Consider the following 24,033-nt stretch of genomic DNA (forward strand, 5'->3'; position numbering starts at 1 on the left):
CGCTGGACTCAGACTTTGCTCACTGTGCAGCAGCGTGTGCAGCATTACAAACAGCTGCAGAGTCAACCAGTACATATTGTCTCCACTATCAAGATGAAACTGAAAGATCGTGTACCAGCTAACACAAGCTATTGATCAAATAGAGGCTTTTCAAGGTTCCCCAAACAGCATTACTTTAGCAACAGAAAAATGTTAAGGATAGGGGGGAGAGACTTAACCGAGTAAGATGACAAATAAGTAAACCTAGTAATACATCATGAGCAGGGGTAGTCAAACTGCGTCCCTCCAGATGTCCATAGACTACAATTCCCATGAGCCCCTGCCAGCATTCGCTGGGAACTGTAGTCCATGGACATCTGGAGGGATGCAGTTTGACTACCCCTGATCATGAGGCACAGCCTACAATGACACAATCCAATTCATACAGAAACCAGGATTAAGAAAATGTGAATAATACAGACAAAGGCAAAATAAGCATCATGAGCCAAAATAGCACAGAATACAGCTGGGGAACTCAGCAGTGAATAGCAAGGCACTTAATTCTGCACAGTGACAATTCAGTCATTATTTGTTACTACGTTATTTCAAAACTATGTAAATACCTAGACAATGAAATGTCTTAACAGCAGCCTAGCAACGCTAACAGCCTTGCCTGGGATTTATTGATTTACAATGCAGTTGGAATTATATTCTCCTACAATAGAGAGTTTGTAAACGGTGGCAGCATGCCTATTCTTAGCCAGAAATTGCAACGGATTGTGAAGAAATGCCGTATGTTTGGAGAGAATGCAAATACGACTGCATGCTTACACGAAAAGCGAGTAACCTTCATTAAAATGAAAATCCATAAAATAGAAATGTCGTTTGTTACTTCTGTCCTGCAAGCGATTCTTCATTGTGCTAATCTAGAGATGTAAGGATATTAAACATTTCAAATGGCAAAGGAGATTTATGGGCACTTAAAAAAAATATTCTTAAGGCCTGCTTCATAAAAGCTGAACTGTTACATTGTTTACTGTTCCAGTTTGTACTATGCCCCTTCAGAAATGTACATATCACATAAGCATGAAAAAAATTTAAGAAATATTTTCAAAAAAGGCAGAATAATAATTTTTATGCTGCCAATTTTGCTTTCACTTAGAAGAAGAAGAAGAAGAGTTGGTTCTTATATGCCGCTTTTCCCTACCCGAAGGAGGCTCAAAGCGGCTTACAGTCGCCTTCCCATTCCTCTCCCCACAACAGACACCCTGTGGGGTGGGTGAGGCTGAGAGAGCCCTGATATCACTGCTCGGTCAGAACAGCTTTATCTGTGCTGTGGCGAGCCCAAGGTCACCCAGCTGGTTGCATGTGGGGGAGCGCAGAATCGAACCCGGCATGCCAGATTAGAAGTCCGCACTCCTAACCGCTACACCAAACTGGCTCACCAAACGTATATCCCATAATTCTTACTGAAACCCAAAATGGATCACGAGTAAAAATACAACAATTCAGCCAACCAGTAATCATCACAAAACATAATTTTGCAGCCTTGAAACTGGTTATTTCTAAAACCATTAAAATTCCTTGACTGTGAGGAAGCTAATTAAGAACTTCTGCTATACCCAGGATAGAAGTATTGCATTATAGTTCTTTCATACTACAAATCTATACTAGCTATGGGTAAAGATTAATCCTGCAGTGGGCACATAACACAAAGTCCAAATTTTGTGGGCAAACTCTCTATCCCAAAACACCTGTGAAGAGGGGGAAGGCTCCTGCCCATCTAGGGTTTCCAAACTCCATGTAGCACCTGGAGAGCTCCCGCCATTACAATTGATCTCCAGACAAGAGAGGTCATCTCCTGGAGAAAATGGCTGCTCTGGAGGGTGGAGACAAGGAAGATCATCTCCTAGAGAAAATGGCTGCTCTGGAGGGCGGGGACAAGAGAGATCCTCTCCTGAAGAAAATGGCGCTTTGGAGGGTGGACTCTATGGCATTATTCCCTGCTGAGGTCCCCCCTCCCCAAACTCCCCCCTTCCCAGACTCCACCTCCCAAATCTCCAGCTAGTTCTCAGCCCAGAGCTGGCAGCCCTACTCTCCGCCAAGATTAGAGCATTCTTTATAGGCTAACGACAAGTTACCACACATCCATGTGATAAAGTACCAACTTCTTTTTTTACAAAAAACGAAAAGTAGCACGAGGAGACGGCTTAGCCCTTCTACCATAAATTCAAAATCATGCCACATACATGCAGGGTGGCAGAAGTGGCAGGAAAAGGTTAGGTTTTGACTCTGCTTCATTCATTGGCTGCTCTGTGTTGCTGGCCACTCGTTCTTCATACCTTCATATGAAATGCCACCACTGCCTTACTGATTCTCACCAAAAATCCTGCATCTTCTGCGGATTCCCCTTTCTAAACTTCAACCCTTACCGGTCATTTATTAGCGGCTTCTAAAGGTCCACTCTCACTGGGGGAAGGTGAGAGTGCCGCATCAGCGCCTTCTACAAAAATAAGAACCTCGCAAGCACATGTGTAGGAAGGAGACCAACGGCAGCCAAGGGGAAAGTCCAACTGCGTGTACTCCTATGTACCGCAATGCAAGCATTATCCATCAAAGACTTCTAACTCTTGTTCTCCGTTTTCTAAAAACAAAAATCCGTCTCTTCTCAACCCATGCTATGTATGACAGTTTGCATTCAGTCCCGCCTTTGCAAGGGGAAATTAAAAAGGAGGCAAAGGTTATTTGCCCTCACAAGATTTCCACCTAGAGCTTGCAGGTTCAGAGCCGCCTCCTCTTTCACTGTACCTCCAGTGCAGCATTTACCGAAAATTCCTTCCCATTAGCAATTCCTTTAACAATAATTTGACCCCTTTATCATCGATGGCTTTGTCAGTGTTACATTCAAAAGAGAGCTTCAGGCAAGCGAATTATGAATAAAATAAAACCCTGACATCTTAACAACTACACACTTGCAAACATGCTTATGGTATTCAAGCGTAACATGACATCACTCTGGTTAACAGCAGGATCAAAGAGTGCTGGAGCTGAAAGAGGCCATCTAGTCCCACCCCCTGTTCAGGGCAATACATCTAAGGTTAGCATTCCTGATAGGCGGCTCTCCTGCCTCTGCTTGAAGAACCCCACCAAGGGGAAGCCCCCCCATTCTCCGAGGCCATTGATGCCACTGTCAAACATTACAATTCAGACATCAGTAATCGTGAGAATGAATCTGCTAGTACATTCACGACACACTCAAATGCGGCTTCTAAAAGCAGATTCATTCTCTCGCCACACTCAGGATGATAATCCCCGGGGTTAACATTTCATACGGCACAGTCTACATCGAAGAAAAGTCGCAAACGTTCGCACTCACTTTTCAGGGTTTGCGTTCCGTTTCTTATCATCTGATAAACCTGCCGGCCGCTGCGTAAGGGCACACTGAAAGCCCAGCGTTGTAGCTCTCGGGAGTTGCTGTTTTTGCCCCTCTAATCTCCTGTGCCATTAAAGAAAGACCGCTTGCTGTCCTTGGGAGAGTGGTTAAATATTCACTTGTAGCCTGGGACTTTTGACCTTAAGACAAAACATTCCCGCTAACAAAGATTCAAATGCATAATTTGTAATGAAGTCACTCATGGGCAGGGGGCTTCTCCTCTTCCCATTTTGATATATCTGAGCATAACTGTATGAGCGGTCTCATGCATTAACCCCCAAAGTACATGGAGTCTCAGGTTTTCCATGATACTCTGTAGAAATATCTTGTAAGGAGGAAGTGAAGAAGCTCCAAGAGCTTTTCTCCGCCATTCTCATCTTGCCATTTATTTATTAGAAAGTTTCCAGACTCCTCCTATTGGCCCTGATGTCTCGGGGTGATTTACAACATTGTTAAAATACAGACAATTAAAATCATTAAAAGCATGAAATAGTTAACTTAAATAAATTGTTAAATCCATCAGCAGACAAATGGTTATGTCCCCATAATTCTTGGAGCGGGACAAGCCCATTGTTATTTATATGTTTATTTGTCTGACCTGTTCTCAACCATAAGCCTGACGGAAGAGCTCTGTCATACAGGCCCTACAGGCCTGTGTTAGTTCCATCAGGGCCCTGATGTTTTCTGGGAACTTATTCCACTAGGCAGGGGCCAAGGCCAAAAAGGCCCCGGCTGAGGCCAGCTTGACCTCTTTTGGGCAGGGATCACCAAGCGATTTGTTGTTGCAGAGTGAAGTGCCCTCCAGGGGACGCGTAGAGACAGGTGGACCGTTAGGTATTCAGGGCCCAGACTGTGTATCCAGAAATGTGTCCTTAAACTCACACCATTTATGGATTTAGTCCAGATCTGGATCTTTTTTCCCCTCAAAGTAGTTCAGAAACACTGCTCTGGTTTTGCCTCTCATTTACCGTTTACGCACTGGGAACTTCACTGCCCCAGCTCCCATGCAGGAGCACAAATCGGGGGTGGATGAGGTGCACCAGGCCAAATGCTCCCCCGTGTGGGTGCAGGAAGAGGTGGGGCAACCTGGCATGACTAAAACTCCAGCCTGCAGCCCGGCATGAAACATCCAGTGCATAAATGGTCATTGTTAAGAACAAATACAAGCAGTAATTTCCATCCAGAGGATAATTATCCATTAGTGCTGGGGTACCTTAACTTTTCGGGCTTGCAAACACCTTCAGAATTTTGAGAGGGGGCCGTGAGTGCCACCTCAAAATGGCTTCCATGGGAGGCATGGCCAACCCCCGAATGCTTTCCAGAGGAGGTGGATTCAAACACTGTTCTTCCCCCCTCACTTTGTGAAAGAATCCCAGAAGGGGGAATGAAAAGTAACAAAGGAAAGCCCAGGAGGAAAGGAGAACAAGAAGGGTGGATAAAAAGGAAAGCCTGAAGAGGAAATGGAACCACAAGCCTGGATCGCTTCCAGCCTTCCTGATCCTCCAGAAAACCCCCTTCACTTGAATGAGGACAGCCAACAAGTAGCCCTGCCTTACGACGGCCCCACCCACTTTCTGGAACTCTTGGTGGGTACAGTGGACAAAATACTGGCACCCTTCTAGAGAAGCCAGCATCAGTGATTTCCACATGCCAAAAATCACATGGGAAATGGAAATCACAGAGTAAGTAACACTTATAATGCTTCTCACTGTCTTTGTTAAGGATAAGCTGTGACCCAAAGGGGCTTACAAGCCCAGGCAAGAGCTGAACAGGGCATGAGAACTTTACTGCCCCAGAGGCCTACATTGTAATTTAGCTGTTGACACCCTGATTTTCTACTCTAGGTACTTTGCCCCTTTCTCCTTCCCTCTGTCTTATCCTAACAACACCAACCCCATGAAGAAAGGTGAGGGTGGCCACCGGTCCGGGATGGAGGGAGGGTTGGGAAACTTCTGGAGATTTGGAAGTGGAGCTGGGGAGGACCTCAGTGGGGCCCAATGCCACAGAGTCCACCCTCCACAACATCCATTTGCTCCAGGGGTGTGTGGATCTCTGTAGCATTGAGATGAGGTTGCAATTCCAAGGGGATCCCTAGGTCCCACCTGGAGGTTGGCAGCCTTCAGGAAGGTTCTGCTGAGAATGTGGAACTGAGTGGAATCCTAGGCAGAGGATGGTTTGTAATCTGGGCTGCCCAGGTCCAATTCTGGCACTGCAAGCCCTACAACATTCCAGACTGCCTCTTCGTCAGTGGGGACGGTGGCAGCAGGCAAAGCAGAGGGAGCCCTGGGGACAAGTGAGCACCCCCCCTCACTCCCTAGCTCTGCATGCTGCCCACACAGATTGTGACCCCATTACTTCAAGAAACAGAAGTGGCAAATTCTGTGGGCTCTGACAAACTGTCACAGGATGGATCTTTACCCCTTCCTATGACAATCTCCTATTCCACTCAGTTCCTCAGGAAAGGAAGTGGAAGCATCACAGGCTCTGCAGCTGTCTTGGTGGACACCACCCGCCTTGCGCCTTTAAGACAGCCAGCATCTTGACAGCCAGCATGGTTTAGTGCAAGGGTGGTCAAACTGTGGCTCCCTAGATGTCCATGGACTACAATTACCATGAGCCCCTGCCTGTACTGGACATGGACATCTGGAAAGCCACAGTTTGACCACCTCTGGAGCAGAGCATGGTATAGTGTTTGGAGGGACTCATGGGAATTGTAGTCCATGGACATCTGGAAAGCCGCAGTTTGGCCCTCCCTGGTGCAATGGTTAAGAGTGGCAGACTCTAATCTGTAGAACTGGATTTGATTCCCCACTCCTTCACATGTAGCCAGCTGGGCAACCTTGAGTTAGTCACAGTTCTTTTAGCATTGGTCTCTCAAAGCAGTTCCCTTAGAGCTTCCTCAGTTCTACCTACCTTACCAGGTGTCTGTTGTGGGGAGGGAAAGGGAAAAGTGTCTGTAATAAATTTTGGGACTCTTTCAGGTAGTGAAAAGCAGGGTACAAAAACCAGCTCTTCTTTTTTATGGAGGAGTTTGTGTAATTCCTCTTCCCATGCTACATCCCAGTGGTTCCCCAACCCTTGTATATAAAGTGAAGGATAACAACCAGAAGGGAACAAGAGAAGCCATTTTAATTAATGTTTTTTGTTCACAGGATCTAACCTTATATAGTCAGTCAGTACCTTTAATTGGCATAAAAATCTAATGCATTTTTACTTGTATTATTCGATAGACTGTTTGTAGAAGCAATACACTGATCAAGTAAGTTAATCGTTGAATGAGGCCACAGTGCAATAGGAAAAAAAACTTCAGCAAATTAAATTTAAGCAAGGTCTTGGAGCCCTAGATGCCATTCTTGCTTCTTCAGCTTCCCTAGGCCCTTCAAAGCACTGCTCCATTTCCACCTTTCAGCTCTATTTCCCAGCTTCTGCCAAGGAGTCAGTCTTTGCTCTCGGGATGCTCTTCTCTCCGTTCCCGCAGAGCCCTGTCACAGGCACCCCCCCCCCTTTCTCCCAGTTCTTCCTGCGTCGGTACAGCTGCAGCCTCCTGCATGATTCATGACCCCATCTAAACAGACTGCAATTATTTACAAGTTGAAAAACTACAGCAGCATTGAAATCTGTTTCTGGAAGAGACAGGGAAGAAAAATGGCTTCTTCTCTATTCAAGAGGAAAATGGGCACAGAGTCCTCCGATGGGCACTCTTCATGGCTTTTCCCGACAATGAACTCACAACCATAGAATCAGAGTCCAGCAGCACCTTTAAGACCAACAAAGATTTATTCAAGGTCTTAAAGGTTCTTCAATCTTAAATCATGCTGGTCTTAAAGGTGCTACTGGACTCTGATTTTATTGTGCAACTTCAGACCAACACGGCAACTCATTTGAATCACAACCATAGAGGACAAGAACCACATCTTTCAGAAAAGAATCCACACAGCAGCTCTTCTCCCTTGCTTGTTTACGAAGGGTATACGCCACTTAACCGTGAAACCAGCCTCCAAACTGATTTTCAGAGGCATCATTCACTGTGCTCAACAGGTACACAAGCCATGACATCAACTGTGTGTTACGAAGGGGCCAACCTCCAGGTGGCAGCTGGAGATCTCCCCCTATTAGTGTTCTTTTCAAACTCTCTATGAAAATAACACATACTTGCTACACAAACACCTGCACGCTTCCAGATGTGTATCTGCAGCTGTGGAAGTAGGCACTAGCCCGGTGGTTCTCAACCAGGGGGTCAGGACCTCTTTGGGGGTTGAATGGCCCTTTCACAGGGATCGCGGCAGGGCAAACAGCTTGGCCGGGGGGAGGGGGTACCATCCACACAACAGCCTTGCGGGGTAGATCGAGATAGAGCGTTCGTCTGTCTGGAGCAGCGGAAAAGAGCAAGATCGGCATGGTGGGACAAGAGGCAGAACTGAACTCAGAAACCCTGGGAAAAAAACCAATTCATATACCATCATGAACAATGGATCTTCACGCGATTGGTCAGTTTCAGTTTAATTTCTGTGAAAGAACACTTGCATCATTTTATGGTTGGGGGTCACGACAACATGAGGAACTGTATTAAAGGGTTGTGGCATTAGGAAGGTTGAGAACCACTGCACTAGCCTATAAAATGCTTTGTTCTTGAATAATGCCACTGTTCTTCATGTTTAACACCCTGCTGTATTTTCTTCACTGCAGATACTGAGCAACACAACAGGTAGACATATGAGTGTACTCTCTATCCACACAAAAGGCAGAAGACGGATGCATGCTTTGGTGTACCTTTGGTGGACCCAGTACAAGCTTGCGGCACCCCCCTCCCGCCAGGCCTAGCACAGACATACCCTTTCACAAGTCATTAAAATATTTTGTTTCCGAAAATGCATAAAGGACCATATCACAATAAGAACCATACAGCCAGAAGCACAAACATCGGAACCCTGGCAAAATTGGACCCCCCGAGCTGAATGCTCTTGGCCTGTGGTCTCACATCCACAGTTGGAAAGAAAGGACGAAGGGCGCTCAGGAGTCTGGCCCTTCTCCCTAGTCTTTAATTTGCAAGGTCAGCCTGCATCACAATATTTGTTCTAGTGGAAGTTTTTTTTTTTTTTTAAGCACCCTTGTAAAAACTTTCAAGGCAGCAGGGGGCACCTGAATGACACAGCACAGAGTTCCTGCCATAAACAATCATATTGACATTCCCAGATCATTTGGGAAGCATGCAATTCTAGAAAAGTTGCAGGAGTGGCCTAAAGCCAAAAGAAGAAGAAGAAGAAGAAGAAGAAGAAGAAGAAGAAGAAGAAGAAGAAGAAGAAGAAGAAGAAGAAGAGTTGGTTCTTATATGCCGCTTTTCCCTACCCGAAAGAGGCTCAAAGCGGCTTACAGTCGCCTTCCCATTCCTCTCCCCACAACAGACACCCTGTGGGGTGGGTGAGGCTGAGAGAGCCCTGATATCACTTCTTGGTCAGAACTGTTTTATCAGTGCCTTGGCGAGCCCAAGGTCACCCAGCTGGTTGCATGTGGGAGAGTGCAGAATCGAACCCAGCATGCCAGATTAGAAGTCCGCACTCCTAACCGCTACACCAAACTGGCTCTCTGAACATAGATCAGCAGATCAGACCACTTCCCACCATACCAAAAAAGGGCGTTTAAAAACAAACAGCACATTTAATTCATCATAAAGAACTGTGACCCCTGAAGTGCTGGCTTAACTTGCTAATGCGATCACGTGAAGTAAAATGACGCTGCTTGAGATCTCAAACAAAACAAGTCACAGCCTGTTAGGGTTGCCAGTTCTGAGTTGGGAAATACCTGGAGACTTTCGGGCTTGAGCCAGGAGTAGGCAGGATTTGGGGCAGGGAGGGACCTCAGTGGAGGATAACGAGAGTATAATTTTTCACAGTCAGAGTAGTTCAGCAGTGGAATAGGCTGCCTAAGGAGGTGGTGAGCTCCCCCTCACTGGCAGTCTTCAAGCAAAGGTTGGATACACACTTTTCTTGGATGCTTTAGGATGCTTTGGGCTGATCCTGCGTTGAGCAGGGGGTGGGACTAGATGGCCTGTATGGCCCCTTCCAACTCTATGATTCTATGATCCTATGAGATGGAGACCACCCGCCAAAGTAGCCATTTTCTACAAGGGAACAGCTCTTTTTAATCTGGAGATGAGCTTTAATTCCTGGGGATCCCCAGGTCCCATCTGAGACTAGCATCCTTACAATCACTGATGACTGTAGTGATGCTCTTTACTAAGTTGCTACTAATTTACTTTCTCCTAATATCTGTACTCTTATGATTTTTGTTCCATTGTCTGAGGAAGAATCATAGAATAATAGTCGGAAGGGACATCATGGGTCATCTAGTCCAACCCCCTGCACTATGCAGGATACTCACATCCCAATTGCTCATCTACTATAATCTGCCACCCCTTTGCCTTCACAGAATCAGCCTCTCCGTCAGATGGCTATCTAGCCTCTGTTAAAAAAATTCCAAAGGTAGTGTGCATGCCCACGAAAGTGCATGCCTTGAATAAATCTATGTTGGTCTTAAAGGTGCCCTTGAACTCAAATGTTGTCGTGCTCCTTCAGACCAGCAGGGCTGCCCACGTGAATCTATCCCTACAATCAGTCAGTGACTGACAAATGCGTTTAACACTCTTTCTGCATCCTTGTCTTTGCATCTCATCTGGGACAAGCAGCAGGAAAAATCTTCCAGGGTAGCAACCCCAGATCTCTGTTTATGGCAGCAAATGCCACTCTCTTCTGGTCTCTGTATGTTTACACAAATCATAGGCCACTTTCCAGTCCTTAAAAAGGGAATTCTCTGCCTCTCTGTGAGGTTAACGAGGACAGATGAGATGAAGAAGCATTTAAAGCATCTACAATATAAAATGCAGACCCACTGGCCAGCACAAAATCTACTCTAGCACATTGTATGAATTTTGAATGCACTCTTAATTAAACATTGTATTGTCATGATGCATGGTAGCTCTCTTTGCACTGCCAGTGTGGTTAGAACCTGGCTGCACAAAATAAGAACATGAGGAGAGCCCTGCTGGATCAGACAAGCAGCCTACCTAGTCTAGCATCCTGTCTCACACAGTGGCCAACCAGTTACTCTAATGGGCTGACAACAGGTCATAGTGGCCAAGGCCTTCCCCTGATGTTGCCTCCTGGCAGCATTATTCAAAGCTTCACTGCCTCTAAAGGTAGATGTTCCGTTTACTCACCATGGCTAGTAATGATTGACAGACCTATGTCCCATGAATCTGTCTAATCCCCTGTCAAAGTTATCTGTGTCTGTGGCTATCATTACATCCTCTGGCCATGAATTCCAAATACAATCACTCATTGCATAAGGAAGTATCGGCGCAACAAGTACCATCTTATGTAATGGTACGTAGGCTAGCTTGTCATCTTGCTATAATTATACTAGGAGTTTTTCAGTATAAAATGCAGAGCTGGTTTTAAGTTTTAATTTCTAAATTGCTAGATAGCACTAATGTTTCCCTCTTGTGCAATGGCTAATAAGCACAATTTAAAAAGTGGTAGCAGAACAGCCGTCTAGCAGTATTCATCCAACAGGATCCAGAAGAGGATATATGGGGGTGTTTTTTCATCAGAATCACAGAATCAGAGTCAGAAGGGTCATCTAGTCCAATCCCCTGCAGAATGCAGGAAATTCACCACTACTTGTCCACCCACAGTGACCCCAATTCCATGGCCAGATCATGCTCCCCCCTCCCGCTCCCCCAAAAAATCCACCAGAATCCCTGGCCAGTCTGGCCTGGAGGAAATTTGCTCCCCCGACCCCAAAGTGGCAATCATATTCATCTTCAATTCATATTACAGTTCAATTTCCTTCCTAATATTGATGAGGCAGGGAATGGGGACCCTGCCTTCTCAAAGAGACAGTGGGATGGGAAATCTGATTTCGGAGTAAGATCTGACTCCTACATCCAGAAGGCCAAACGGAATGAGAATCTATTTAAAATAGTGTATAAATGTATAGCAAATGTATTATAGTGTTAAAGCAGAATGAGAACAAAATAAGGATATAAACATATAAAGAATTTGAATAACAATATTGATTTTTCCCCTTTTATTGGGAGATATATAACAGCTTTTCATTTAAAATGAAACAGTTGCTATGCAGAGGTGACAAGAAGTGGAATATGTCACAATGAGGAAAACTAACAATAGCAGTAAAATATAATATTTAGAATTTAGAATATTTTAAGTGACAACTATTAAGATTATGAGGAGGAGGAAGATGGTGGAGAGAAATCTTTTGCTTTCTTGTTTGCTTATTTTAGATACCCTGCAGTGTATAGCAAATTTCAAATACTATGCATCCCTCTTATATTTCCATTATTTTTCTTAAAATAAAAATTATCCCCTCCCCCCAAAAAATCTTATTCCTGCTTGAAACCTAAAGGGCACTCACATTCGCCTCCAAGAAGGATTCACAACCACCCTAAAGTCCTATCCTTTCCACAGCTGAGCACAACCAGTTTCCAAGGCCTGCTGCCATCAGTTCCCGCACACTACGTCAGAAGCATCCATCACGCAGCACTCGCACACTGACCCGCATGAAATCTACCCAGCACATCTTAATCCTCTTCCTCCCAACAGCTCAGGTCAGCTTACATGCCCCCCCCCCATTTTATCCTCTCAAGAACTCTGGTGAGGGAAATTCTGCTGAGAAACAGTGAATGACCCAAAATCACCCATCAAGATTGATAGCACCATGGACATAGCCTCCCAAAATCCCAGTCTGGCACTCTAACCACTACACCACACCATCTCTCCACACACGCTCTAGGGCAGCGGTTCTCAACCCTCCTGCGGCTATGACCCCTGCCACAAGCAACCCTCCCCTCCATGCCGCTGGCCGCCTTGGCCTTCCATGATCACCAATTTATATACAATCATGAACAATGGATCTTCACGCCATTGGTCAGTTTCGGTTTAATTTCTGTGAAAGAACCCTTGCATAATTTATTGTTGGGGGTCCCCACAACATGAGGAACTGTATTAAAGGGTGGCAGCATTAGGAAGGTTGACAACCACTGGTCTAGATGACCAACAGTTGATGTTGCCTTCTGGTTGTGGGATTAAAACTAATGCTGTTCTGATTTATGATTTATTGCTGGTTCCCTTTAATTCTTAACTACTCTTCCTAAGGAAATATTTTTAAAAATTACTTACTGTTTCTGATCTTGCAAGTGAAATCTGTATCCAAAATAGGTTTGAATAGACACCTTCATTTGTGGTGCCTGGATTCAACATGAGTTCTGGAGTGCTGGTATTTCTACACAAAAGAGAGAGAGTGTGTCATCATAACAGAGTTTGAAGAGAGGCCTTTCAGATGCTTAAGCCAAAACACATTAAACTTCAGCATGGCTGCTACTGTTCCTCCCAAGATCATTAATGAACTATGTAGATCAGCACCAGCAAAACAACCCTGGGTATATTAGATTTTTTTAATAAGCAGGTAAATGGTCCGTCCCTTCTGTTTCGATCACGATGCTAGATATCAAGGGCTGGTTTGTTTTTATTCATTTGTGTGAGGCTGTTGTATAAGTATATCTATCCTTGAGCCAGATCTTTTGGCAAAGTATGGAGACTTCAAAGCTTGGCAGTTATGATTCGCAAGTTTGTTTGTTTTTCAAAGAAGGCCTTTACAGCCATAAGCACCGTTTGTGGATTTATAATCATTTAAAAGATCACGATTAGCAGCAGGAATGCCAGCCTCCAGGAGGGACCTGGGGGATCCCCTGAAATTACAGTGCATCTCCAGACTACAGAGATCAGTCTCCCTTTAAAAAACGGATGCTTTGGAGAGTGAACTCTATGGCATTGTACCCCACTGAAGTCCCTGCCCTCCCCAGGCTCCAAATCTCTGGGAGTTTCCCAACAGGAAGCTGGCATTCCTAGCCCTCCATCCCCTGCCAGTGGCCAGGAGGGACTATACACCCTTTTTAGTGGTCCTTTTTTCCTTCCCATGCCAAACTTGTACTCAATGCCTGCAGTAGGTATTCCCAGCCAGGCGTCTGGGGACCCCTAGGGGTCCATAGGAGGTCTGAAGGGTGTCCATGGAAGCCATGAAGTGCCATGGCATGGGTGGGGGTGCTCTGGGCTATCTTCTCAGCTCCAACTTTCTTTCTGGCCTCCATGAGGCAGAGCCACCATCCCTATGTAGCAAAGACAGTGGGAGGGAGCAAAAGGAGGGCTAAGGCTGTGGGTTGTGATGTCACTTCTGGGGGCATGGCAGGGGCATAGCCAGCTGACATCACTTCCAGGGCTCCTTGAAGCCTGAAAAATTATTTCAGGGGCTCCTCCATGGCCAGAAGGTTGAAAAGGGCTGGCCTACAGGATGTACAAACAAGAGGCAGCTGCTCACTGCCCTTTCTGCCTCTTTCTTCCAAAGGTGCCTGGGACATATTTTTTTTTCTTTCTTTGCAGAAATCCCGTTTGCTGTCTGCCAGCCCTCTGCATCAAGGAGCAATTACAATCCCAGCATCAGGAGAATATGAGCATGTGGTGGTCAATGGGCTGTCCCTGGCAAGTGTTCATATCCAAAATGAGGCACACTCCTGCTCTGCCCGCCCCCTCGGGTCTCCACCAGTAATTTGACACATGGGCATTAAGCAGGTCTTACTACGTCACCTCCAGGCAGAGGACAAACTTTCGTTTGCTGAGCTACAGCAAGGCCAGCAGCCCTCGAAGGCACAGCAGCAGAGCCAGAAAGAAAAGGTGGCAGTTTGAACCAAAGTGCACAGAGATGGAGAGACTGGAGCGATTCTCATGCCAGTAAGCAAGAGCTACATGATGTGGCGAGTGCAACTAATGGAATGCTAGCCATTTGAGAGGCCAGAGAGCGGCTGTATTGCATTTACCTGAGGCATGAGGTTGCAGACTCTGCCAGACAATACTTGGAAAACAAAACACCCGCAGTGTTATACTGTGGCTTGCTGCAAAGCTTAAGGAGAGCTTAAAAGCTGGAATAATTAGAGCTTAAAGCTGAAATCATGCATGTTGGGATATTGTTCTCTTAACAAGTTTTCCCAGCAAACAGAACTCCATTTGTGCTATGCAGCACTATTTCTTGTAATTTGGGGAACGATAACTACTTATTCTACAGAACACTCTAATTTCTCCGCTGCACACTACGTTCCTTGGCTACTACAACAGTCTTCACAAAGTAAGTATAAAACATTCCCTGATTTGAATGTCATGAAGCTACTTCACAGCAAATATTAATGTCCATGCTGTTTTTTCGACTGCAATAAATGATTCAATTGATCTCAGTAACCATGCTTTTCTCAACAGTCACCTCTTACTTGAGAGACCATGAGGCATAGTGGTTAGAGTGAATAGGGTCTAGAAGAGCCAGGTTCAAATCTGCTCTCTGTTGGGTGACCTTGAGCGAGTCACAAACACTCAGCCTAACCTACCTCACAGGGTGGTTGTGAACATAAAATGGAAGGGGGGGGGAGAAAGATATATATCACCCAGAGTTCTTTGGATGGGGGCCAGGACAAAAATAAACCAAGAAGCTTTAGATGCCGCTACAACAGAATCGGCAACTCCATGCATCATGGATTACTATCATTTAATAAAAAGCATGTATAATTTCTGTTTCATAATTCTGTTAGCTACGAAAAATAAAAACTCAACATGGGTATTCTTCCAGAACTATTCTATACAAAGGACACATATCACAGGATGGTTTTCACTTTATTATTTACAGTTTTACTACTCAAAACTGTCTTTAGGGAAAAAGAATCATCCCTCACAAATGCAGTCAAAAGATGAATAAGGACGTTCCCACATCCCTGCTGGTGTTCTGTACACAAACAGAGCAATGTCCTAACGACTGTTTGCAGTTTCAGTCACACCCCTAAGGTAGGCATTTCATCTCCATACATTAAAATGCTCCTTTTATGATGGGCACACGCCCCACTCACAAAAGATTGTTAAAGTAAATAATAATGAGCCAATTAAATCTGCTCCCTTACACACCCGCCCCAAAGGGAAAAACAAATGGAAACAGAGGCTTAAAAGACAAGGGTGCAAAAGATAGCAGCTATAAGAGCCTAAATTAGCAACTGAGATATGATTACATTTAAATCCATTCCAAGTCTGTGTTAAAGAGAGTTATCTGAAGCTTCGTTTTCTTGACTTGCTATAACATGCTATGGCTTTTGCTGTTCCCTGGAACTAATTTTCTTCACACTGGATCTAAATCTCAGCAGGCCAAAGGAGAGAGATTAATTAACAAAGTGTAATTCTGAAGCAAGTTTTCACTCTGGAATGGCACCAACACACACCTATCTCAGGCTAATAAAACCTTCTCCCTGGAGGGCTGGCGATGAGTGAGACATGGCTAGAAAAAACAGAACATTTTCTACTTAGGAGGCCTGAGCTGAACCTGATAGGCTTTATTATGAAACTGAAAACACAATATAATCTTTCCAGTATTGAAATTAATTATTTGGAAGGAAAAGGGCAAATGGGCAACGAAGAGTTAACCTTCAAAGGCCATGCAAACTGGCTTATCATGCTCCATCCCTGCAAATCCTCAATTCCCAAATCCTTTCCAATCTTATTACATCAACAAATGAGATGCAATACAGGGCAACAGAAGCCTGGCAAGATTCTCTGCATCCCAGTGCCCCCAAAGTATGCTAGACCCCTTAAATGGAAGGAGCACTTTTGCACGCTGAGAAATGAAACAGAGACCAAGGTTAACATCAAATCCCCCTAGTAGAAACGGAATAAGAAACCTCAGAGGAAAGGAAAACACATGCACATTAAATAAGATCCTTCAGGAGTCCAATCCCACACACATTTAGCTACGTGCCTAAACAGCAAAACCAGAACCACATAATCTGGCGTGTCTGTTTTGGACACACGGAAGTTTCCGTCCCTACGTATACATCTCAAGTTACTCTGACACAACTCAACAACTGATCATTCTGAAGTCACCCAAGAGCTATCAAAGCATCCAGTAACTATTTTCTTCTCAAGACAATGCTCGCTCAACAAGTTGCTTTTTAAAGTACATGTCTATCTAATGTTACTTTCATGCCCTTCTAATGCCCCTGAATACTTTTAGGACCATCCTGGATGAGGTTAAAACATGTTTTTCTTGTCAAGCCACAGAAATAAATTCCAATTTTGACAGCTCCCTGCATTATCGACAGAGGAGGTTCCAACTGTTCCCAGCAGGAATGCTACCTTCTTGCCCTCAGGAAAACAAAGCATTTCAGTAGAAGCCACTCAGTTGCCCAGTCCAGTTGCCAACTTGACATGACTCACATATAAAACCAGGAAATATTCAGATATGAAATGCTACAGCAGTTGCACAAAAGCCCATCAGGGGGCTATTGATTTTACTTCTCATCTCCACACCGATCCTGCCCCTTTTTCAGAAAAATCACTTTTTGTGGTGTTGTTCTTGTCAGATGCAGACAGAACCTGCTTTGGTCTAGGAAACTGGGCCACTCCTCAACACAAAGTCCACAGGTGCAACCTCTGCCTCTGATCTCAAATGCTACCCAGCCAGACTCAGATTGGATGGATTCAGATAGGGTTGACAGGTCCCCTTCTGCCACCAGTGGGGGACTGAGGGGGTGGGGTTGCCAGATCCAGGTGGAGAAACTCCCAGAGATTTGGAAATGGAGCCTGGGGAGGACAGGGACCACTGTGAAGTACAATGCCATACAGTCCACCCTAGAGCCCATCTATTTTCTCTGGGGTAACAGATCTTTGTAGCCTGGAGACGAGCTGTAATTCCAGGGATCCCTACGTTCAGCCCATCCCTCCTCCAAGTAGTTCAGAGCAGACCCCAGGGATTAGAAAGCCCAGCGATGCAGAATTTTGAGGGTTTAAAAAAACCTAATAATACTTTGAAAAATCAATTTGTCTGAAGTGCAGAAGTTTGCTTGGAGTTGAGTCATAGCACCCACTCCCAAAGACACAGCAGCCTAACCGGCTGCTCCCCTGCATCCTGCACACAGCAGGGACCCTTCATCCCTCCCTCCCTCCCTCCCAGATCTGGTTTCCGAAAACTGGCTCCTCTGGGCCAGCAGGCCGGCATTCAACAGGTAACCCTCCCCAAAGTACCATAGGTAAGCAAGGGGACACCTGTGCCAAAAGGCTACCTACCCACAACGACTCCCAAGACTTGCTGACATTCCTCTTGCTCGGGTATTGTACTGAGACATCCAACAGGTGCAGCCTCCCGACCCTCCATAGAGGACAACCCACACACACCCCGCCCTCGCTAGAGCCCTCTCGGGGTGGACGCACCTGACGGGGGTCTGCCCCGCGCCCGCACAGCCCGGCCTCCTGACAGGCGGCACTTCCACCGGCGAGGCGACGAAGCCATTCAAGGGCGAGGCTCCACCTGTTGGGTGGGCGGGGGGGGGTGAGGGCGCGTGCGTGCCCGTCCGCCCTTCTTTCTCTCCTGCCTTCCTTCCCCGGAGGAGCCTCCGCGCCCAGGGGGGTCGCGCTCACCGGAGAAGGGATCTCCGCCTGCCGCGCAGGAATCCCTCCGCGAGGGTGGGGAAAGGGTCGCGAGCGGGCTGCGCGCGCATCACCCTCCGGCCGCAGAGCGAAGAAGCGTCCGTCCGGCTCCTCGCGAGTGACAGGTAACCGGAAGTGAGGCCGCCGGGGGAGGGCACGACGCGCCCCGCCCACGCCCGACACACCCCCGGCAGCCTATTGGACGAGATCGGGGGAGGGGCGGGGCGCGGCGCCGGAGAGGGCCACGCCCCCGTCGGTGGAAGGAAAGAGGGAGGGAGGGAGAGCGCGGTCCGCGGGCCACGTGGCGCACGTGCTCTGAGGTTGCCCGCGGTCCTGGGTCTTTGGGTTGCCCTTCAGGGGGTTGCTTCGGAGGAGGCCGTCTTCTTCCTGCCAACCTTGGCCTGCTACCCGGCCTTTTCCAGTACGAGGGAGCAGGAGATTTTAGAACCAGGAGTCTGTCACAATAAAATCAGAATAAATAAATGTCCAAGTCAAAACTGAATAAAAGGACCGGGTAGATGCAAAGAGCCCAAAGGAAAATAATTAAAGGTGCAGCAAGCTCTCCATCCACTGCTTCAAGACTGCCAGTGAGGGGGAATGATAAGGCCCACTGGATCTCCATGAGCAAAGAAAGTAAATAAAATAAAATATAAATAAAAGAGCACAAATTGGCTGCTCCCAGGCAGAAAGGGGAATTGTACCGGCAGCTCTTCCGCAGCTCTCGTGATCCTGAGGTGATTAGGAGAAAGGCCAGCACATAAGCATTGCAAATAAATAACCGAAGGGCTCTTTCAAGAGGAGGGAAGACGGAGGGGAGACTCACTGCTGGACCAGTGGTCAATGGTTTTAGTCTCGGATCAGACTAGGATAAAGTGTGATAAGGTCCCCTTCTTCCTGCACACAATGGGGCTCCGACATACTTATTTATTCTTTGAGCTCTGCAAAGACTTTGCAAGTCAAGTTCTTCTGGCATGGAGATACAGGGATGGAGAAATCTTCAGCAGCTTAATATTGGCAGGGTCTAAATCAGTTTACAATCACCATCCCTTCCTCTCCCCACAACAGACACCCTTTGTGGTAGGTGGGGCTGAGAGAGCTCTGACAGAACTGCTCTGCAAGAACAGCCCTCAGAGAACTGTGCTTAGCCCAAGATCACCCAGCTGGCAGCACACAGAGGAGTGGAGAATCAAAACCACTTCTCCAGATTAGAGTCTGCTGCTCTTTAACCACTACACCATGCTGGCTCTCAAGTGGCCAGGTCTCTGGATATGAAAGGAAGTTTGATCTAGAGAAGGAAATGCAAAACTGGGTTGAAATCCGGATTGGAGTCCTTGAACAAGAAATGTACTCGGAACTAATTTGCCATTTGTGTTTCTTTAGCAGGCTACCACATCCTTTTTTGGGTGAATTCATGAAGTTCAGTGCCTTGACAACTTGGTCGGTTTCCAGTGGCATCTCTGTTATATTTGTGTGAATAGCTGTAGGAATATACAGAAATACAAACCTTCTGCAAGTAATTTATAGACCTAATCTCAAGTGCTATGCAAGAATAAAAAGGAAACCAACCAGCAGCCAGGGGGGCAAATAACAAATCGCATTTTAATTATTTTTTTTAATTGCAGGAAAAAATTAGTAAGGATATCCGCATGCACAAAACAAAACAAGTTGATTAATGCAACAATAAACTCCCACCGTTGGATAAGGAAGCAAAGTGTGCTGTGTACTCATTAAAAAAAACCCCAAATCCGAATCCCTCCCCCTTTCTCTCCCTGTATTTACACACAAAAGGCAGCAGGCATAGAATGCTAGGAAAGAAACCCCACAAATTAGGTACAGCCAAAGAAAAAGCCCTGCCCCTGGTGGCCTCTCTCAAAGTAGCTCTTTGACTAAGGAGTACTGACGTTCATAAAGCCGCCTACTTACACAGGTTCCTATTTATCCAAGCACAATAGCTCATTAATGGTTTCGTTAGTTTATTGAAACCAAAAGATTACTGACCTTTCTGTCCCTAATGCGGGACCTGCAAGATATCTCCTTGGCCTCCCATCTGTAGGCAGCACTGATCTCCACCCTCCCTGGTGGTTACTCGAGACGAGGAGTTCTTCTTTCGGTATTTTAAACGCAAGCTGGTTTTGTGCCATGTTCTTCAGGCATCTAATTATGTCTGGACCATGCTCACCCTGTTCCATGGCGCCAAAGTCAAGAGAGCTCCACTGAATGTTTAGAGGACTCCTGAGGGTAAGGCGTGACAAGAAAAGGGAGTGGGCAGGTTTGCAAAGTGAAAACTCAACAGTACGAAGAGCAGTCCCCAATTGTGGAAAGGAGCTGATTTGGAAAAGCTCTTGGTGATGCTTCTGGATTTCATCTTTTATTGAACTGTAGCAGGGTGGTAAAGCGGCTGACATGCTGTCTGAAGCTCTGATCATGAGGCTGGGAGTTCGATCCCAGCAGCCGGCTCAAGGTTGACTCAGCCTTCCATCCTTCTGAGGTCGGTAAAATGAGTACCCAGCTTGCTGGGGGGTAAACGGTCATGACTGGGGAAGGCACTGGCAAACCACCCCGTATTGAGTCTGCCATGAAAACGCTAGAGGGCGTCACCCCAAGGGGCAGGCATGACTTGGTGCTTGCACAGGGGATACCTTTACCTTTAGAGAGAACATATTGGGGGACCTTTTTATTTTTCTTTTTGCTCTGATCCATAAAGAGCCCGATTTCATAACTTTAAGCAAACTGCAGCAGCCGGCTGCTGAGATAAGAAGTGACTGTGACCTGCTTCTCACGCAGATGGGGAGGACCTCTGTGCTGCAGATCTCTGTTACTGAGTCAGGAACTAGGATCCAGTTTAAACCTCCAGCCTTCACTGGTGATGACCACCCATTCCTTAGTCATTGCCTGCCTAGGGGCTGCCAGCCACTTGAGCTCTGACCCTTAAATAGGGTTACCAATTCCAGGGCAGGAAATGTATACAAGGAGCAACTTGTGAGCATGTCATAGTAATACTCTTGTGCATGATATCTATTTGGCTGTCTTGTGACTAACTGAAAAAAGAGATTTAAAGCAGACTGATTTACCTGGGATGTTTGTGAAGCCACAGAGCCAAATGTGGATCAAATTCAGCGCTCGAGTGCTATACTTTAAACCAGGGATTCCCAACCAGGGTTCTGGGGAACCCTGGGGTTACATGAGAGCTCCCCCAGGGGTTACACAACCTTTCCCAGAAGTTCGGATGGCCACTGACATCACTAGATGTCACTGGAGCCCACTTCCCCTGTTGCTCTACACGCCTAGTCTCTTTCTCCACAAAGGAAACAGTAAATTGATTGGCTGGCTCCACACCAACTTCTCTGAAGTGGCATGCCATATTTCAAAGGTTCCTCCATGGTGAAAAGATTGAAAAAGGATGCTTTAAACGCGGAGCCACAGAGTCAAATGTGGATTTATATCTAAACAGCATTATAATGTCCTCAGAGACATTTCCAGGGGCATTGAAGGAGTCATTTGAAGAAACCATCTTTCAGTCTGCAAGACCCAGCCAACTACCACTCCATCTCGCATTTAACATTTCTGGGGAAGGTGGTTGAGCAGGCAGCTGTGGTCCAATTAAAAGCTTTCCTAAATGAAACATCACTTCTGGACCCATTCCAGTCTGGTTTCTAACCTCGCCATTGGTGGAAATGGCTCTGGTCGCTCTGACAGACAATCTCTGAAGACAGCTGGATCAAGGCTAGTGCTTTGACACCTCATGGAAACGTTTGATATTGTAGATCATGAGCTTCTGACTCACTGCCTCGCCAACAATCAATATGGGGGTCAGCCTTGTAATGGCTGGTCTCCTTTCTCCAAAGCTGTCAAGGTGCAACAATAGCACTGCTGCCAACTCCAATGCAGAGCACTGCAGGGCGCGATTCTCTCCCCAAAACTCTTCAACATTTTTATGCTCCCTCTTGCCCAGCTTGTCTGGAGGTTCAGAGTTGGATGTCACCAGCATGAGGATGACACCCAACTCTACCTGTTAATGAATGACTGCTCCCCTCCCCCCTCTAAGCTTTCTCAATCAAGCAGGAAGGAGAGAGCAGCCACACAATTAAGCACAGAATGCAGTCTGTTTCAATTCGGGAAAAAGGGAGGGAAGACCCAGGTTCAGATCAATCTGAATTCAGAAGGATTAACAGTGGGGAAAAATAGTAAGTGCAGAACTGGCCCTGGTCCTACAAGGTGTTCATAATAGCAGAATCCTCAGCCAGCAAATATTTCTTGGTCCTCCTTTGGACAGGTCCTCCTGAGGATAGCCCCCCCCCCCCATTGACCTATAATAAACAATTTATATTTTCCTAAAATTGATTTACCCCTAACCATTTTGGCTTTTGCCTAACAGTTATTGACATCTGGATGCCCCCACACCACCCTCTCTCCCGACATCTGGATACCCCCCACACACACACCACCCTCTCTCTTTTCCCATTTAGGCCTGCGTGAAATTCTGATCCATCTGTTAAATGGATCTATCTGTTGAATATGTTAATTGTTTGTCTTTGTTTTAATTGATTGTTTTAAATGTATATGAATTTTAACTGTTGTGAGCTGCCCTGGGACTGTCGCTAGAGATGGGTGGCCTAGAAATAAAAATATTATAATTATTATAATAATCATAATATATTTTAAAAGTACTTCAGTGCATTTGTGTACTTCAGATTGCTCCTTGTTTACATTTGCTGGTTCCTTATATGGGACCATTGCCAACAGTTAAATGAGCGCGTTTGTTCTGTATGTTCCACACTTCTTTGCTTTTCATGGGAATTCATTTTCGTAGAATTGATCCTTCTAGAATTCATGTTTCTGACAATATATTGTACCGTTGGTCACCACATCTGAATTTGTACCTACAGTACAGTTTTTGTGTTGCTGTTCTCTCTCCTGAGACTTCACTCTGTATTTGATTCCACCTGGGGCTTGGCAACTACATCCTCAGACTCCCACCTGTTTCCATAACTTGTCTTTTCTCACTTAACATTCCTACATCAAAACCTCTTTTCTCCTTCACTCTGGCCCTGCTGCTTCAGTCAAAGCATGGAGGTCCCCTAGGGCAGTGGTCCCCAACCTTTTTATAACCGAGGACTGGTCAACGCTTGACAACAACGGCGCACCTGACTTCCCGCCGCCCGCTTTGGGGCGCTGCCAGCAGCAGCTGCACCGTGCCATGCCGAGGGGGAGCCCCAGCCACGGTGGCTGCTGGAGAGCACCAAAGGTGAGCCGGCGGCAGAGTGGCAGGGCAGCTGGGGAGGAGAACGAGGAGGAGCTGCGGCCCAGTACCAACTGATCCACGGACCGGTCCCGATCTCCGGACCAGGGGTTGGGGACCACTGCCCTAGGGCAAGGAAGAATGCCCCTGTAACTTATTCCTTATAGAGAAGGGCAATTTCTTCATGCCAGAACAAGGAAGAGAAGCAAAGGGTCTGGTGGGGCAGGCCAGAGAGTCCACAGTCTCTCAGGTCACTGAGAGTTGGTGCCCACCACCAATGGGAGGGTGGGTTGTCAGCTCTGGGTTGGGAAATACCTGGAGTTTTTGGGGGTGGAGCCTGGGGAGGTTGTGTTTGAGGAGGGTCTTCAGACAGATATCATACCATAGAGTCCAGCCTCCAAAGCAGCCGTCTTCTCCAGGGCATGGGTGTCCAAACTAGCTCTCTAGGTGTTCCTGGGGCTCATGGGAATTGTAGTCCATGGACATCTGGAGAGCCGAAGTTTGGCCACCCTTGTTCCAGGGGAATTGTTCCTGGTCATCTGAAGATCAATAATAATAGGGAGGGGGAAGATGTACTTGGAGGTCGGCCACCCTATCAGAGGTACATGAAGCATCAGAAAAAGAGCCCTGCCAGGCCACTTTCAGACTCCTCCTGGGGGAACAATCCGGCTGATGAAAGCTGAGGTCAAATCATTTTCTCTGGGTTGGGCCACTAGAGGGTAGCAACACTTAAGGAGTCCTCCACTCTCTCCCTTTATCTTGCAGCTCAAGGATAACCCAGGGAGAAAGCAGATCTTCATCCTATAGTTCCACAAACAATAGAGGTCCAGTCTTCTTCTTTACATGGTGGTTGCATAGAAACT

General features: G+C 46.4%; 1 protein-coding gene across 5 annotated transcripts in view; it reads right to left on the bottom strand.

Annotated features, from left to right (window-relative positions):
* PPARA (peroxisome proliferator activated receptor alpha) overlaps positions 1-18,076 on the bottom strand; it is a 50,503-nt gene extending 32,427 nt beyond the window's left edge. The window contains exons 1-2 of one of the 5 annotated variants that reach the window (XM_077310067.1): positions 17,923-18,076; positions 12,607-12,709 (exon numbers count right to left, since the gene is read on the bottom strand). Coding sequence is in view for 1 of the 5 variants with exons in the window: in XM_077310070.1 (XP_077166185.1) it covers positions 3,356-3,386 (31 nt within the window). In the remaining 4 variants the exon portion in view is untranslated. Of the gene's footprint in view, positions 1-3,355; positions 3,512-12,606; positions 12,710-17,571; positions 17,682-17,715 lie in introns of those variants that run through there. The other 4 variants (XM_077310066.1, XM_077310068.1, XM_077310070.1 and 1 more) reach the window with 4 other exon arrangements.
* Between the last annotated feature and the right edge of the window lie 5,957 nt (positions 18,077-24,033).

This window comes from Paroedura picta, chromosome 14 (assembly GCF_049243985.1).
Source record: "Paroedura picta isolate Pp20150507F chromosome 14, Ppicta_v3.0, whole genome shotgun sequence".
Lineage (NCBI taxonomy): Eukaryota > Metazoa > Chordata > Lepidosauria > Squamata > Gekkonidae > Paroedura > Paroedura picta.